Consider the following 15235-nt stretch of genomic DNA (forward strand, 5'->3'; position numbering starts at 1 on the left):
GTATTGTATATTAAATCAACACACACACACACCTTGGGTCTGTGTCATGCTTTTCTCCTTATTTGAATGCGCAGTCAGTGTGTCTTCATTGTGCACCACTTCCTCTTTATCAGAAGTGGGTGGATCCGGAAGAGATGCTTTAACCCTGTCCTCTTCTGCACCGGATTCCCCCGTCTCCATAGCAACAGTCTCCATGTTGGGTCTCTTGACAGGAGGAACGTCAACACCATCGTCCAGCTGATCTAACCGTCTCTTTAGTGGCAGTTTGGGAGAAGTAAGCAGTGCTTCAGGAGTGAGATGTGAGGCAGAGGGTGGTGCTTCTGGAGTGATGTCAGTGGTGGTGGGTGGGGCATCTTGGGGGAGGGGACATGGCCCTTCAGACACTTTGGGGCACTGCAACAGCCATGGACCAGCGAAGTCCATACAGACCAATCGTGGAGAGAGAGCGCCCACCTCCAACACCTTCTCACAGTCTAACAGGTCCTACACACACACACACACACACACACACACACTATACATATACGTTTCATATCTCACACGCACTCCAATACTCTCTCTCTCTCTCGCTCTCGTTCACCTGGATGTACTGCTGCAATGTTTTGCCCCGCCCCTTCTCCACCTGTTCCAGGTGTATGCATTTCCTGTACAAATCCTGCAGGTCGATGCCAAACTCCTCCCCCGCTGCCACAGAAACCATGACCTCCTGTACAGCCTCCACGTCTGCACGGTTGTAACCCAAAATGGACACACATTCTTCCAGGCTCCTCCCACCCATGCGCTGCCGATCAATTATACGAGAGATGGAGGAGGGAAGAGTGGGAGTGGAAAAGACTGCACTGTCTGAGAAAGAGAGAGAAAATCTTCGTCTACATTTCTTTAGTGACCTAAGAAATAAAGATATATGTATGTATGTATGTATGTATGTATGTATGTATGTATGTGTGTGTCTCACCGCTCTGTGTAAACAGGGAGTGTGTGCGTGTGTTGCGCAGGCGGATGCACAGGCTGCAGGCGTTGACTGCGATGTGTTCAGTAGACGTGGCGTTCCTCAGGCTGATGATTCCTGGGACGAAGTATCCCTTCATCAGCAGGTAATTAGTGTGAGACGCCTGGTGAGCCTTCACCTCAAACCGAGCACCGCCCTCCTCCTCCTCCTCCTCCAGCTCTTTAGTGATACTAACACACACACACACACACACACACACACACACACACACACGGTCACAAATCCATCACGTCATTTAAACATGGTAATAAGATTTAAACAAACCAGTGTTGAGTGTGATTTGTTTTCTTCCTTTCTCTAATTCTCTTCATTTCTTTCTCTTAGTTTCTTTGTTACGTTCTTGCTTTCTTTTTTAATTCTTTAAATTTTTTCTTCTCGTGTGTGTGTGTGTGTGTGTGTGTGTTACCTCTTGACCACCTCGTTGTCCACCAGTGTGCTGTCCACTACGACGATCTGCTGTGGGACGGAGATGTCCACACTCATCAGGCCCAGGGTCAGTAATGTGAGACAGCACGCCGTCGCTCCTCCTGCAGAGTCCATGGGGAACACCAGCATGTCCTCCACATCAGCAGGGGGCGCCAGACACTTGTCCTCATCCTCCATTCCTCCTCCTCCACTCTGCTGTTCACCCTCATCCTTCACTTTCTCTCTCTGGAAGGAGAAGGTGTTGGGTCGGTCCACTGGTCCTTTCTGACCCAGAGCCTCCAGCAGATCATACACATCATTATACAGCGTACTCGGGAAACGCCAGGAGAAATACCTGAACGGGGGGAGGAGACTGTAAATAAACTGAACAAAATAAGGAATTACAATGTATTTAAAATATTTAAAACTTGAATAAAAGTTGAGACTGAAAAAGAAAAGATTTAAAAAAATATATATGAGCCAATAAAAAATTACTATTTACTAAACATTTACAGTTATACACAATTACACTCTTAAGGGTTCTATGGAGGGTTTCTCCTCTTTTATAAAGATCTTTAGGAAGTGAAGAACCCTTTGCTGTCCAAAGAGCCCTTAAGGAACCCTGATAAATTATATAATTTGAGACAGAGCCGTAGAGACGGGGTTCTCTCGGTTAGAAAGGTGGAGTCTGAGCACAAGTGGGCGGGACCTGTAGTAATGCTGAGATAGCTGATAGGACATGGGCAGGCAGGGCACAGCTCGGTTCTTTCTGGGCCCAAGGGCCCTGTTGGCACGGCGACGGTTCACCAGACCTCGTTTCTTACAGCTGAGGAAGACCTGCTGTAAGACTTCCTGATTATATTTACTGTAGAGAGAGAAAGACTGGGGGGGGGGGGTTGGAGAGAGAATGATGAAAAATCTGATTATTAAAAATTAATCCATAATAAAATTGTGTAGTGGTGTAGGAAAACCACAACCTTATAGTGCGTGCGTGCATGCATGCATGTACCTGAAAGGCCCGGCAGGACTTCACCTGCATGTTGGAGAGGACGAGTGTGCTCTGGATCAGATTGTTCAGCACCAGAGTGTGAATATCCTCCACACTACAACACACACACAGTTTATCAGTTTAAACACAATACATTATCGTTTCCATAGTAACAGCTCATTCACAGGACCTGTAAATGGATTAAAAACATACGAGATCTTTAATACATGATACTTTGTTGTTGTGCTTTAGGGAAGATCTGACTAGAACCAGCAGAGTGTGATCCGACACCATCCAAACATTATCTTACTCCTTCTGAGTCTGAAGACCCGCACCGACCTCATCGGCTTCATCACACACATGAAGCAGGACATCGATCTCAAACCCTTTGGGATCTCTGGCACCACCTTCTGCTGAGCTGGAAACGTCATCTCTGCTCTTACTTATAAAAACTATTTTGTTTGTGTAGAACTCAACCGTAGAAGTTCCAGCTGGAGCAACTCTAACACAGATGATAAGACTGATCCTGTCATGACAGACACGCCCTTCATCATCGGCCCCTCGTAGAGTAAGCCACCTGGAAGGGAACTCAAACCCACAGCCTGACTCACCCTCACCCCCCCCCGTATCCAGCAGGACCTCTACCTGACCGGCACTGCCCTGTCTGTGACTGTGGAGCTCCGCCCAGCTCACCAGCTACATCATCCACGCTGTGTAAACAAACAAACCTTTATACGTACTGCTACAGAAAAACAATCAACTCGGGGGGCGGGCCTTATCACACCACCACAGTGTTGATTACTTTACTGTAACGGCACCACACAGGGTTCACCTGTGTTTAGATTTATTCACTACTCATCTTCAGAACACCCTCTGTCTGAACTGAACCACTACGGTACGGTTACAGACCAACACACACACACACACACACACACACACACACACACACACACCTGTTCAGTACGTCTTTGGTCCATGCTGATTCATCCCCAATAGTGTAAACTTTAAACCTGGAGGGGGAAAAACAGATAAAATCAGAAAATCGTGTACTATCCATTTTGAAAAAAGTGTGTGTGTGTGTGTGTGTGTGTGTGTGTTACTTGTTGAAAAGTTCCTCTTTGGTGTCTGGAAGAACAACTTCACTAGAACCACAGCTGGAGCTGAACTTCATCCTCAGAGCACTTACAAACTCATTAAACTCCTCAGCACACACCTTCAAAACACACGCACAGTTAGCAACACAGACCATTACACATTCCTGCAGTAATCTCTCTCTCTCCCTCTCTCTCTCTCTCTCTCCCCAGGCAGACTCACCGTGGGATCCGTGTAGTTGTTGGTTCTGTTCATGAACTGCTCAACCAAAGCTTTATCCTGATACACTTCAGCCAAGCAGATCCTACACACACACACACACACACACACACACAGTTTTGCTTAGGGTTCTAGAAGAAATCAGCGAGCTCTGCAGCTTTGCAGTAGTTGTGTTGGATTTGGATCGGAGGGTTCTTTAGTGGTGGCAGGTTCCTGAGGGCTCTGTAGTCTAACTGTAGTGGGGTTCTAAATGGTTCTGTAGTTTATCTGTAGTTGTGATGGGTTCTAAATGGTTCTGTAGTTTATCTGTAGTTGATGGGTTCTAAATGGTTCTGTAGTTTATCTGTAGTTGTGATGGGTTCTAAATGGTTCTGTAGTTTATCTGTAGTTGTGATGGGTTCTAAATGGTTCTGTAGTTTATCTGTAGTTGTGATGGGTTCTAAATGGTTCTGTAGTTTATCTGTAGTTGATGGATTCTAAATGGTTCTGTAGTTTATCTGTAGTTGATGGGTTCTAAATGGTTCTGTAGTTTATCTGTAGTTGTGATGGGTTCTAAATGGTTCTGTAGTTTATCTGTAGTTGTGATGGGTTCTAAATGGTTCTGTAGTTTATCTGTAGTAGTGATGGGTTCTAAATGGTTCTGTAGTTTATCTGTAGTTGTGATGGGTTCTAAATGGTTCTGTAGTTTATCTGTAGTTGATGGATTCTAAATGGTTCTGTAGTTTATCTGTAGTTGATGGGTTCTAAATGGTTCTGTAGTTTATCTGTAGTTGTGATGGGTTCTAAATGGTTCTGTAGTTTATCTGTAGTTGTGATGGGTTCTAAATGGTTCTGTAGTTTATCTGTAGTTGTGATGGGTTCTAAATGGTTCTGTAGTTTATCTGTAGTTGATGGATTCTAAATGGTTCTGTAGTTTATCTGTAGTTGATGGGTTCTAAATGGTTCTGTAGTTTATCTGTAGTTGATGGGTTCTAAATGGTTCTGTAGTTTATCTGTAGTTGTGATGGGTTCTAAATGGTTCTGTAGTTTATCTGTAGTTGATGGATTCTAAATGGTTCTGTAGTTTATCTGTAGTTGATGGGTTCTAAATGGTTCTGTAGTTTATCTGTAGTAGTGATGGGTTCTAAATGGTTCTGTAGTTTATCTGTAGTAGTGATGGGTTCTAAATGGTTCTGTAGTTTATCTGTAGTTGATGGGTTCTAAATGGTTCTGTAGTTTATCTGTAGTTGTGATGGGTTCTAAATGGTTCTGTAGTTTATCTGTAGTGGTGAGTTCTATACAGTTCTGTAGCTTCCACTGCTCACTGGTTCTTTTAGTCTGTGTTGGAACAGACACTGCAGTCTTGTGTAAATGTGTAAAAGTTATAAAGTGGTACAGTTATGGACGATGTGCTGTGACTAAAGACGACTTCCTTCACTAAGAAATAATTAATAATCTGTTGTTACCTCCACCAAGGAGGTTATGTTTTCGGTAGCGTTGGTTTGTTTGTTTGTTAGCAACATTACGGAAAAAGTAATGAACGGATTGCTCTGAATTTTTTTCCAGAGGTGTGACCGGGCACAAGTAACAAGCCATTAAATTTTGGCGGTGATCCGGATCACCTTCTGGATCCCGGATTTTTTTTTTTAAAGGATTCTTGGCGGAGGTCTGCGCTCTCCGAGTGCTTTTCTAGTTGTCTATTCTGATCAATTCTCTCTGCTCTATTTTACTGTACACCAAGCGAAAACTTTCTTCATGTACCCTCATCTGTAACGGCACTGATCACAATAAGGCCATTAATATGCTAATTGGCTTATGACATCACAAGTCCAGGGACCTTCTGGAGTGTGCTTTATCTCCTTTCCTCTAAAGAGAGTTGGAGAGAGTGATGCAGCTGTGAAACAGCAGGAAAGCAGCTCACTGCTCATGTTTCAGCAGCACGAGAAATTAAACTGGGATATAAACCCAACACTAACGTCCACAAAATACCTGGGACGATCAGTCTCCAGTTTTGGGACGGTTCCGGGACCATTCTTAAAAATAGTCTGGAGCCTTGTTACAGTACTGATGGGTTCTAAGTGGTTCTGTATTTTATCTGTGGTAATATTCTCGAGGGTTCTGTAGTTTGTACCTGTAGTTCAGGTGGGTCTGAGGGTTCTTCATGATGTAGCGTGAACGTCGGCTGACTGATAGAGACGTTTTATCCAGAGACAGTTCCAGGTCTCTGTGCAGAATATCACGCACCACGTTCCACGTCACAAATGGCTTCTTAATCTGCGCGCGCGCACACACGTGCAAATAAACAATTCACAAATTAAACGTGTATGCGCAATTATCTGTCCTTGTGTGTGTACAAGTATGTTTACACAGATGTGTGTGTGTGTGTGTGTGTGTGTGTGTGTGTGTGTGTGTGTGTGTGTGTGCGCGCATACCTTGCAGTTGAGGAAGTGACTGGCGACTCTACACAACATCAGGATGCTGTCCTCCAGATGAGTCCACATCACTCTCTGTCTCGTCATTCTCATCAGAGCTTTACGATCCGTCTCATCCTGACACATGCTCCGCGTCTTCACTACACACACACACACACACTTACACCAGACTGCTGTCTGTCTTTATCTGTCTCTCTGCTCCTTTTCCCCCTTGTCTCACTGACTCTTAATCCACTTCAGTCTGTCTCCCTCAGTTTGCGTCTCTCGTTTTCTATCCTTTTCTTCAGTGGGTTTCACTCTATTGCTCTCCTCCTTTCCCATCTCTCTCTCTCTCTCTCTCTCTCTCTCTCTCTCTCACACACACACTGCCTGTGTAAAATTTTAGATAGATGGAAATCATGCCATGTCTCTCGTCCTTACATTTCTTCTTCTTTTTCGGTGGTTTGATTATTTCCTTCTTCTGCCTCTTGCGTTTTTGTCTCTTTCCTCCACGCACCTGTTGGTTCCTCGAGCTCGGTTCCACTCCGACCTGCACCTCCTCCTCCAGAACAGCAGGGGTAGGCAGAGGACCACCACCCTGAAACACTGACAGGGACAGACAGACAGACAGACAGACAGAGTGTGAGTGTGTAAAGACATCACTGGTGTTATTAAAACCTCGACTACTAATATCCCTCACTCACACACCTGTGCACACAGATTTGGGGAAGGGGTGTTTGGACAGCAGGTTCCTCAGACGCACAGTCTGACTGTCTCCAGGCTGAGGGGACAAATAACCAAGCAACATTACTACAACATTACTGTCACAGTAACAGAACAATTACAACGTTACTACAAAAAGTACAAAAGTAACAACATTTACACCACAGCTGTGTGCGTCACTGTGTATTTTACACTCTTGATTTTCATTTTTGCTCTTTACATTGCTCCTACTGTGACCAGCAGCACCGGAGCACCCCAGGGCACGGTGCTGGCCCCTCTTCTCTTCACCCTGTACACCGCGGACTTCTGCTACAACGCGGAGCTGTGTCACATTCAGCTGTCATTGACTTTGGGAGGTCCAGACCAAGGTCACGACCAGTTCTGATCGAGGGAGTCGAGGTGGAGGCTGTGGATTCCTACAAGTACCTCGGGCTGTGGCTGGACAGCAAGCTGGACTGGACTTGCAACACCAATCACTTATACAGGAAGGGACAGAGCAGGCTGTACTTCCTTAGGAGGCTGCGGTCCTTTAACATCTGCAGGAAACTCCTGTGGATGTTCTATCAGTCTGTGGTCGCCAGTGTCCTGTTTTACAGCGTGGTGTGCTGGGGGGGGGGGGGGGGGGGAACATCCAAGAAGGACACATCCAGGCTGGACAAACTGATCAGGCAGGCCGGCTCTGTGGTCGGCATGAAGCTGGACTCTCTGGTGACGGTGGCAGAGAAGAGGTCTATGGACAAACTATTGAACATCATGGACGATGCCAGTCACCCTCTGCACACCGTCATCAGCAACCAGAGGAGCCTGTTCAGTGACAGAATGCTCCTTCCCAAGTGCAGGACGAACAGACTCAAAAACTCCTTTGTCCCTCACGCCATCAGACTGTACAACTCCTCTCTGGGGGGGAGGAGGGGGAACAGGAGGACAGAGGACGGGAAGGAGCAGCAACCTAGCCTGACAATAAGCAATACCGGACAATGTGCAATATAAAGTGCAATATCTCTTCCGTTGGCCCTTTTTTTTTTCCTCCCCTCTTCCCCATATCATCTTATTCTTATTTATATTTCTCATCTCATCATCTGTAGCCGCTTTATCCTTCTACAGGGTCGCAGGCGAGCTGGATCCTATCCCAGCTGACTACGGGCGAAAGGCGGGGTTCACCCTGGACAAGTCACCAGGTCATCACAGGGCTGACACATAGACACAGACAACCATTCACACTCACATTCACACCTACGCTCAATTTAGAGTCACCAGTTAACCTAACCTGCATGTCTTTGGACTGTGGGGGAAACCGGAGCACCCGGAGGAAACCCACGCGGACACGGGGAGAACATGCAAACTCCGCACAGAAAGGCCCTCGCCGGCCACGGGGCTCGAACCCGGACTTTTTTTTATATTTGTATATGCAAATACCCAATTTAATTTAACTAGAAGTTTTTTCTCCATTTCTATTCTCTGTTTCTGTAATGATGCTACTGGAATTTTAATTTCCCTGAGGGAACCCGCCCAAAGCGATCAATAAAGTTCTATCTATCTAATCTACATAAAATTTTCTACTTACTTTAATTTCTGCTCAATTCAGTTCTGTATTTTCAGTTCTGCCCCCCCCACTTCATATTCCCCTTACTTTCATGTTTGCTCCATTCTTCTCCATATTCATCTCCTTACTTTTGTTTCTGTTCACTACTTTTTTCTACTCCTTACTTTAATCAAAAGAATTTAAAAGTTCACTAATTTCTGCTCGACACCAGACTTCCTTACTACTGATTCATAAAACACAGGACGAGATGGTATTACTGTCCATTGTGCCATTAGATGTTGAGTCGTATGAGGTGCCTTGATGTTAAAAGTGGCGTGGGGGTTGTATCTGTCAATTTTAGGACACATCATCAGTAGTGTTCCTTTGAATCAAGGGGTGTTTCGGCCTTTCAACACTAGACACCCTCATCAAAGGTGGCCAGCTACAGGGTGATCAAGCCCAATCACAAGTCATTAGGTTCCTAAATGCATCTCACCTTCTTGGGTAGCAGGTAAGTGGTCCAGAGCCAGTTACGTTTCAGGTGACTGAAGAAGGAGGAGTCTAATCCTCCCGCCCCCTGCCCATCGCCTGGGGTTACGCCATCATCGACGACCTCAGTGCTCCCTCTGATCAACCAATTTAAAAAAAAAAAAAAAACACAATGTCACACACTAGGCAGAACCACTCAGTCCTGACAATCACAGACTACATGAATACAGGAAGAGGAAATGCAGACAGATGAATGCTACCACTCTCACTTGAGTGTGTACTGCAGCCTCTCATAACGTACTGTTCCCACAGTAACCTCAGGCTCCGCCTCTTCTCTCTCGGCATCACCCTCACCATTACGGTTACGAGAACGAATCACGCCTGTGAATTAATAACGTGTTACTTTGCTCATAGACATTTTAATAATAAATGTTAGTGTGTGTGTGTGTGTGTGTGTGTGTGTGTTACCTAGCGGAGTGTTGAGACACACACACATCAGATCGAACCAGTAGTTGTCCACATCCTGCAGTGTGTTAAAGGTGTAATGACGTTTCTCAAACGGCCGTGTCTCTATAGCCAGGTTATAGTGCGGCTCACACACTGTCGTGTCCAAAATGTTCGCATGTCTCTTCAGGAAAAAAAAGCCCTGGAAAACACACACACACTTTCAGAATATTTCTAACTGTAAGAGACACAAGCAACTATAACTATTTTCTGCAGAGTTTAGCAGGAGTAAAGTTACCACAGTGTACTGTTTAGTCCTCAGATTACAGTCCAGCACACGCGCTGCAGTATGGGAGCAGCGTTAAGGCCAATTTATGCTGACAACGCAGTCCTCACAGATAGCGTCGCAGACAGTGTCTGCGTAGCCCCCCCACCTTCGCAGACGCTCTGCGCGCACCTCCCAAAAATTGTGACCACCGCAGAAGCCTCGCAGACAGCGCCGCAGAAAAGAGGGCTCTGATTGGTCCACTCTACATCCGCTGTACACGCACTTCCGCTTCCCTACTTTCCCGGTTTGTTTTGTTTTCACGACCGGCATTTTTAAAAACACGAGCGAAGATGGAGCAGCACGAAGAGCGGTTGATTGAGGAAGTACGTACATCCATACGACTCCAGTTCCAGTCATTATAAAAAAAAAAAAAGTTCTAGTCATTATAAGTAACCGGAGGATAAACACTCCACTAACCACACCCACCAACTTCGCGCCCCCTTGCGTTGTGGCGGTGAATAACATCGCGCACGCCTATTACTCCCCGCTCAACAATAAATTACAACTGTCTGCGAAAAGCTATCTGCGAAAGCCTTGTCGCAAGAGCATGCAGAGGCCTTTAGAGTTTAACAGGATAACGGTGTTGGTGGTAAAGTGTAACAGTAGTACAGTCCGATGGGATACACAGTGTAGGAGTATAAAGGTAGTTTATAGTTAGGAGCATTACACAGTACAGTATGTGAGTGAGACAGGTAGCACGTGCACGATAGGCGCGACAGGTAGCACGTGTGATGGGCGAGACAGGTACAGTGGTGATTGAAAGTTTGTGAACCCTTTAGAATTTTCTATATTTCTGCATAAATATGACCTAAAACATCATCAGATTTTCACACAAGTCCTAAAAGTAGATAAAGAGAACGCAGTTAAACAAATGAGACAAAAATATTATACTTGGTCATTTATTTATTGAGGAAAATGATCCAATATTACATATCTGTGAGTGGCAAAAGTATGTGAACCTCTAGGATTAGCAGTTAATTTGAAGGTGAAATTAGAGTCAGGTGTTTTCAATCAATGGGATGACAATCAGGTGTGAGTGGCACCCTGTTTTATTTAAAGAACAGGGATCTATCAAAGTCTGATCTTCACAACACGTTTGTGGAAGTGTATCATGGCACGAACAAAGGAGATTTCTGAGGACCTCAGAAAAAGCATTGTTGATGCTCATCAGGCTGGAAAAGGTTACAAAACCATCTCTAAAGAGTTTGGACTCCACCAATCCACAGGCAGACAGATTGTGTACAAATGGAGGAAATTCAAGACCATTGTTACCCTGCCCAGGAGTGGTCGACCAACAAAGATCACTCCAAGAGCAAGGCGTGCAATAGTCGGCGAGGTCACAAAGGACCCCAGGGTAACTTCTAAGCAACTAAAGGCCTCTCTCACATTGGCTAATGTTAATGTTCATGAGTCCACCATCAGGAGAACACTGAACAACAATGGTGTGCATGGCAGGGTTGCAAGGAGAAAGCCACTGCTCTCCAAAAAGAACATTGCTGCTCGTCTGCAGCTTGCTAAAGATTACGTGGATGAGCCAGAAGGCTATTGGAAAAATGTTTTGTGGACAGATGACATACGCTACGTTCACACTGCAAGGATTAATGCTCAATTCCGATTTTTTTGTGAGGTCGTTCACATTAACAAATATATGCGACTTGTATGTGATCCTCAGTATGAACAAAAAGTGTTCCGCATGCGCATTGCAGGATACGCCGACGTCACACGCAGTGAGCATGGCCAGTGTTTACGGAAGTAAAACCGCCCGGTTGCGGTATGACCCATCCAATCTAGCTTGAATAGCTGCATCCCCCCAAATGGAAATCAGCTCCCTAACCTCTGCGTCCTTCCATTGAGAAGATTCAGAACCTTCACAGCCCGAAGCATCCCTCGCATTGATGTCATGCGCAGGGGCGCAGATACGTTTTTTTGAACTGGGAGGGACAAAGCTGCCAGCAAACCAACCCCAACCCCGATATGCCTGTCAAACTTGTTGTTAGTAACCATAGCAACCAAGCTCGAGCTCGCAACTTGTGCAGTCTGCGCAGCTCAACCAACCGAATATCAGTCTTTGTTTTATGTGAGTTGTTGCAACTAAATCAAATCAAATCAAGTTTATTTGTACAGCGCTTTTAACAATAAACATTGTCGCAAAGCAGCTTTACAGAATTTGAGCGACTTAAAACATGAGCTAATTTTATCCCTAATCTATCCCCAATGAGCAAGCCTGTGGCGACGGTGGCAAGGAAAAACTCCCTCAGACGACATGAGGAAGAAACCTCGAGAGGAACCAGACTCAAAAGGGAACCCATCCTCATTTGGGCAACAACAGACAGCCTGACTATAATATTAACAGTTTTAACAGGTATAACCCTCAACTGTCCTCATGGGGCCGTCCTTCACAGGAGTGGGGCGATAAAACTCCGACCAGACACAGGGCACCAGGATGGATCAAGCAGGTCCGAGGGGCAGAAGAGGCCAGCATCTATGTATACACTGCTGTGCACCTCAATAAACCGAATGGTAATTAGTCTTTTGATTTTTCCGTGAGGTTTGCCTTATGCAAAGAAAGACAGCATAGACGTTTTTTCCTCCCTATAAGTGGGGGGGACCGAACGAGGTGAATTTAAATCTGGGTGGGACGAGTCCCACCCTCTATCTGCGCCCGTGATTATGCGCCATGTTGTTGTAACTTTTTTTGAGAGACCCGCCGCCTACTTCAGCGCAGAATAGTGACGTTTGTGGCTTGTTGATGACGTGCAAGTCGGATGAATGCGACCTGGCGGTTCAGACTGAAGTCGCATATGAAAAGAGCGGATAGGAATCGGAATTAGGACCACATATCCAAACGGCCTGGGTCGGATTTGAAAAAATTGGATCTGTGTCGTTCATATTGTCAATAAAAGATCGGATACAGGTCACATATGGGCGAAAAGATCGGATTTGAGTCACTTCAGCCTGCAGTGTGAACGTAGCCATAGCTGCCAACATTCCGAAATTGTAAATAGTAATACAAGGTTGGGTACTGAGTCTTGGTGGGGGGTCGCCAAAGCTTTCTAACAAAACTACCCTGAAAAATCACACTAAAACAAAATAGTTTGACAAAATTTATTCTACAAACTAAACTATCATCTTACATTAATTTGCAAAATTCTTTTCAACAATGTATGAAAATAGTCAGTGAATCAGGCAAAAACTTCCAACAATGCAACTGGCACATATAACTTTTGACAAAGTACACATTAGAGAAATAGACTAGAGCTTACTCAGTCAACAGTTGATGTTATTGCACCACATAAACTTGGCAATATCTAACACCATTCATTCATTAGTCACAAACAAAACTGAATTAATCGCCCTTACTTGACTTAGAAATGAAGGGAAACGCCTCTCGGTACGAGTCCTTGAAGCGCTGGCCCTTCCCCTTAGCCATGCTTTCTTTAGACATTAGTACTACGCTACATCTTCATAACAAAAGCTTGAAACGCCATGCTTTGTTCAGAAACTTCGTGAACAAAGGCCAGACAATAGCGTGCCATGGATGATCTAATAGCATCATTGATTGGCTGAGAGAACAAGCAATAGCCAATGAAATTTGGCGTAGTATCTGCCGCTTGGAATGAAGCGGTGTTTTATCAAATACGAATCCCACCGGTGATAGACTTTGAAAATGACCCATGAAAATTGGTAAAATCGTATTTTATTGTAGTAAATTCGTATTTTCGTAATCAAAACGACAAATTGTAATAAATACGATTTATTCGTAGTAGTTGGCAGCTATGGGATGAGACCAAAATAGAACTTTTTGGTTTAAATGAGAAGCGTTATGTTTGGAGAAAGGAAAACACTGCATTCCAGCATAAGAACCTTATCCCATCTGTGAAACATGGTGGTGGTAGTATCATGGTTTGGGCCTGTTTTGCTGCATCTGAGCCAGGACGGCTTGCCATCATTGATGGAACAATGAATTCTGAATTATACCAGCGAATTCTAAAGGAAAATGTCAGGGCATCTGTCCATGAACTGAATCTCGAGAGAAGGTGGGTCATGCAGCAAGACAACGACCCTAAGCACACAAGTCATTCTACCAAAGAATGGTTAAAGAAAAATAAAGTTAATGTTTTGGAATGGCCAAGTCAAAGTCCTGACCTTAATCCAATGGAAATGTTGTGGAAGGACCTGAAGCGAGCAGTTCATGTGAGGAAACCCACCAACACCCCAGAGTTGAAGCTGTTGTGTACGGAGGAACGGGCTAAAATTCCTCCAAGCCGGTGTGCAGGACTGATCAACAGTTACCGCAAACGTTTAGTTGCAGTTATTGCTGCACAAGGGGGTCACACCAGATACTGACAGCAAAGGGTCACATACTTTTGCCACTCACAGATATGTAATATTGGATCATTTTCCTCAATAAATAAATGACCAAGTATAATATTTTTGTCTCATTTGTTTAACTGGGTTCTCTTTATCTACTTTTAGGACTTGTGTGAAAATCTGATGATGTTTTAGGTCATATTTATGCAGAAATACAGAAAATTCTAAAGGGTTCACAAACTTTCAAGCACCACTGTAACACGTGCATGATGGGCGAGACAGGTAGCACGTGTATTACCTGATCTTTGTCCATGAACTTCTCAGTGGGCCCGAACTGTAGAAGGCCTATGTAGCACAGCTTCTGTAAACTCTCATAGAAACTGAAAAAGTATTTCCTGTTTGGACAGGAAATGACGACAATCATCATCACATTTGAACAACACAAAAAATAAGCAGGGATGATCATTATTCTTACAACAAATGGTCAATTTACAATTGAGACAGTACAACACAGGAAGAGTGTGTGTGTGTGTGTGTGTGTGTGTATACACACCGTCGGTGCAGCAGCCGTGTTTTGATGCTAGATGGGAGGAACCTGATGAGGTAATGCTGCTTCACTGGGTCACTCAGGTACTCCTCCAAACCATCCACCTACAGCGCGCACACACACAGCTGGTCAATACGATATGTATTAGTAGTAAAGTAACAGTATTATCAGATGAGTAGTGTAGTACAGTAGTACAGCAGCGTATACAGTAGATGAGGAGTACAGAAGTTAAATGAAGTAGAATAATAAAATTGTACTCCAGTAGTTCAGTATTATAGAGTTTTGACAGTAGTATAGTGTATTTGTTGTGCAGTACTTTTTTTAAATTTATTTACTGAGGGTAACACTTAATAGCTAAAGATAATCTACACGCGGCCCTCATCAAAATCTAAATAAACCAAACAAATTAAAAGAAAGTACAAAAAAAATCTAACTAGAGTATAAATATGAGTCAACATTCACAGCTTGACATCCGTAACGTCACTTCCTCTGGCGGGAAATTTCGGAAAGGCAGTGAGGTGAGGAAAGGACTCTCCAAACATTTTTCCGAATTGGATGGCTTTATTGGTGAATTATGCCACCAAAAAAAGAACTTTACAGCCGAGGAAGGCGAGGACATTAAAAAGTCACTCGACTTTCTGGCAGAAGAGGTTTCTGTTATTAAACAGCAACAGAAAACCATCATGGAGCTGGTGACGGAAGTGAAGTCACTCAGGCTGCAGAACGCCGAGAAGGAGCGGCGTCTCGCCCACCTGGAGAGCAGAGTTG

At 44.5% G+C, this 15235-nt stretch overlaps 1 protein-coding gene across 3 annotated transcripts in view; it reads right to left on the bottom strand.

The window, feature by feature from the left end:
• Positions 1-15235, bottom strand: part of LOC132866522 (general transcription factor 3C polypeptide 1) — a 43822-nt gene that overhangs the window by 4903 nt on the left and 23684 nt on the right. For all 3 annotated transcript variants that reach the window (XM_060899344.1, XM_060899345.1, XM_060899343.1), the window contains exons 17-34: positions 14474-14571; positions 14219-14315; positions 9306-9483; positions 9107-9218; positions 8845-8974; positions 6812-6884; positions 6545-6709; positions 6125-6264; positions 5824-5966; positions 3717-3798; positions 3503-3615; positions 3356-3412; positions 2424-2517; positions 2124-2296; positions 1416-1769; positions 956-1179; positions 581-843; positions 33-483 (exon numbers count right to left, since the gene is read on the bottom strand). In XM_060899344.1, coding sequence (XP_060755327.1) covers positions 33-483; positions 581-843; positions 956-1179; positions 1416-1769; positions 2124-2296; positions 2424-2517; positions 3356-3412; positions 3503-3615; positions 3717-3798; positions 5824-5966; positions 6125-6264; positions 6545-6709; positions 6812-6884; positions 8845-8974; positions 9107-9218; positions 9306-9483; positions 14219-14315; positions 14474-14571 — 2947 coding nt within the window. The remainder of the gene's footprint in view (positions 1-32; positions 484-580; positions 844-955; positions 1180-1415; positions 1770-2123; positions 2297-2423; positions 2518-3355; positions 3413-3502; positions 3616-3716; positions 3799-5823; positions 5967-6124; positions 6265-6544; positions 6710-6811; positions 6885-8844; positions 8975-9106; positions 9219-9305; positions 9484-14218; positions 14316-14473; positions 14572-15235) is intronic.

The sequence above is a fragment of the Neoarius graeffei genome, chromosome 18 (genome assembly GCF_027579695.1).
Source record: "Neoarius graeffei isolate fNeoGra1 chromosome 18, fNeoGra1.pri, whole genome shotgun sequence".
Lineage (NCBI taxonomy): Eukaryota > Metazoa > Chordata > Actinopteri > Siluriformes > Ariidae > Neoarius > Neoarius graeffei.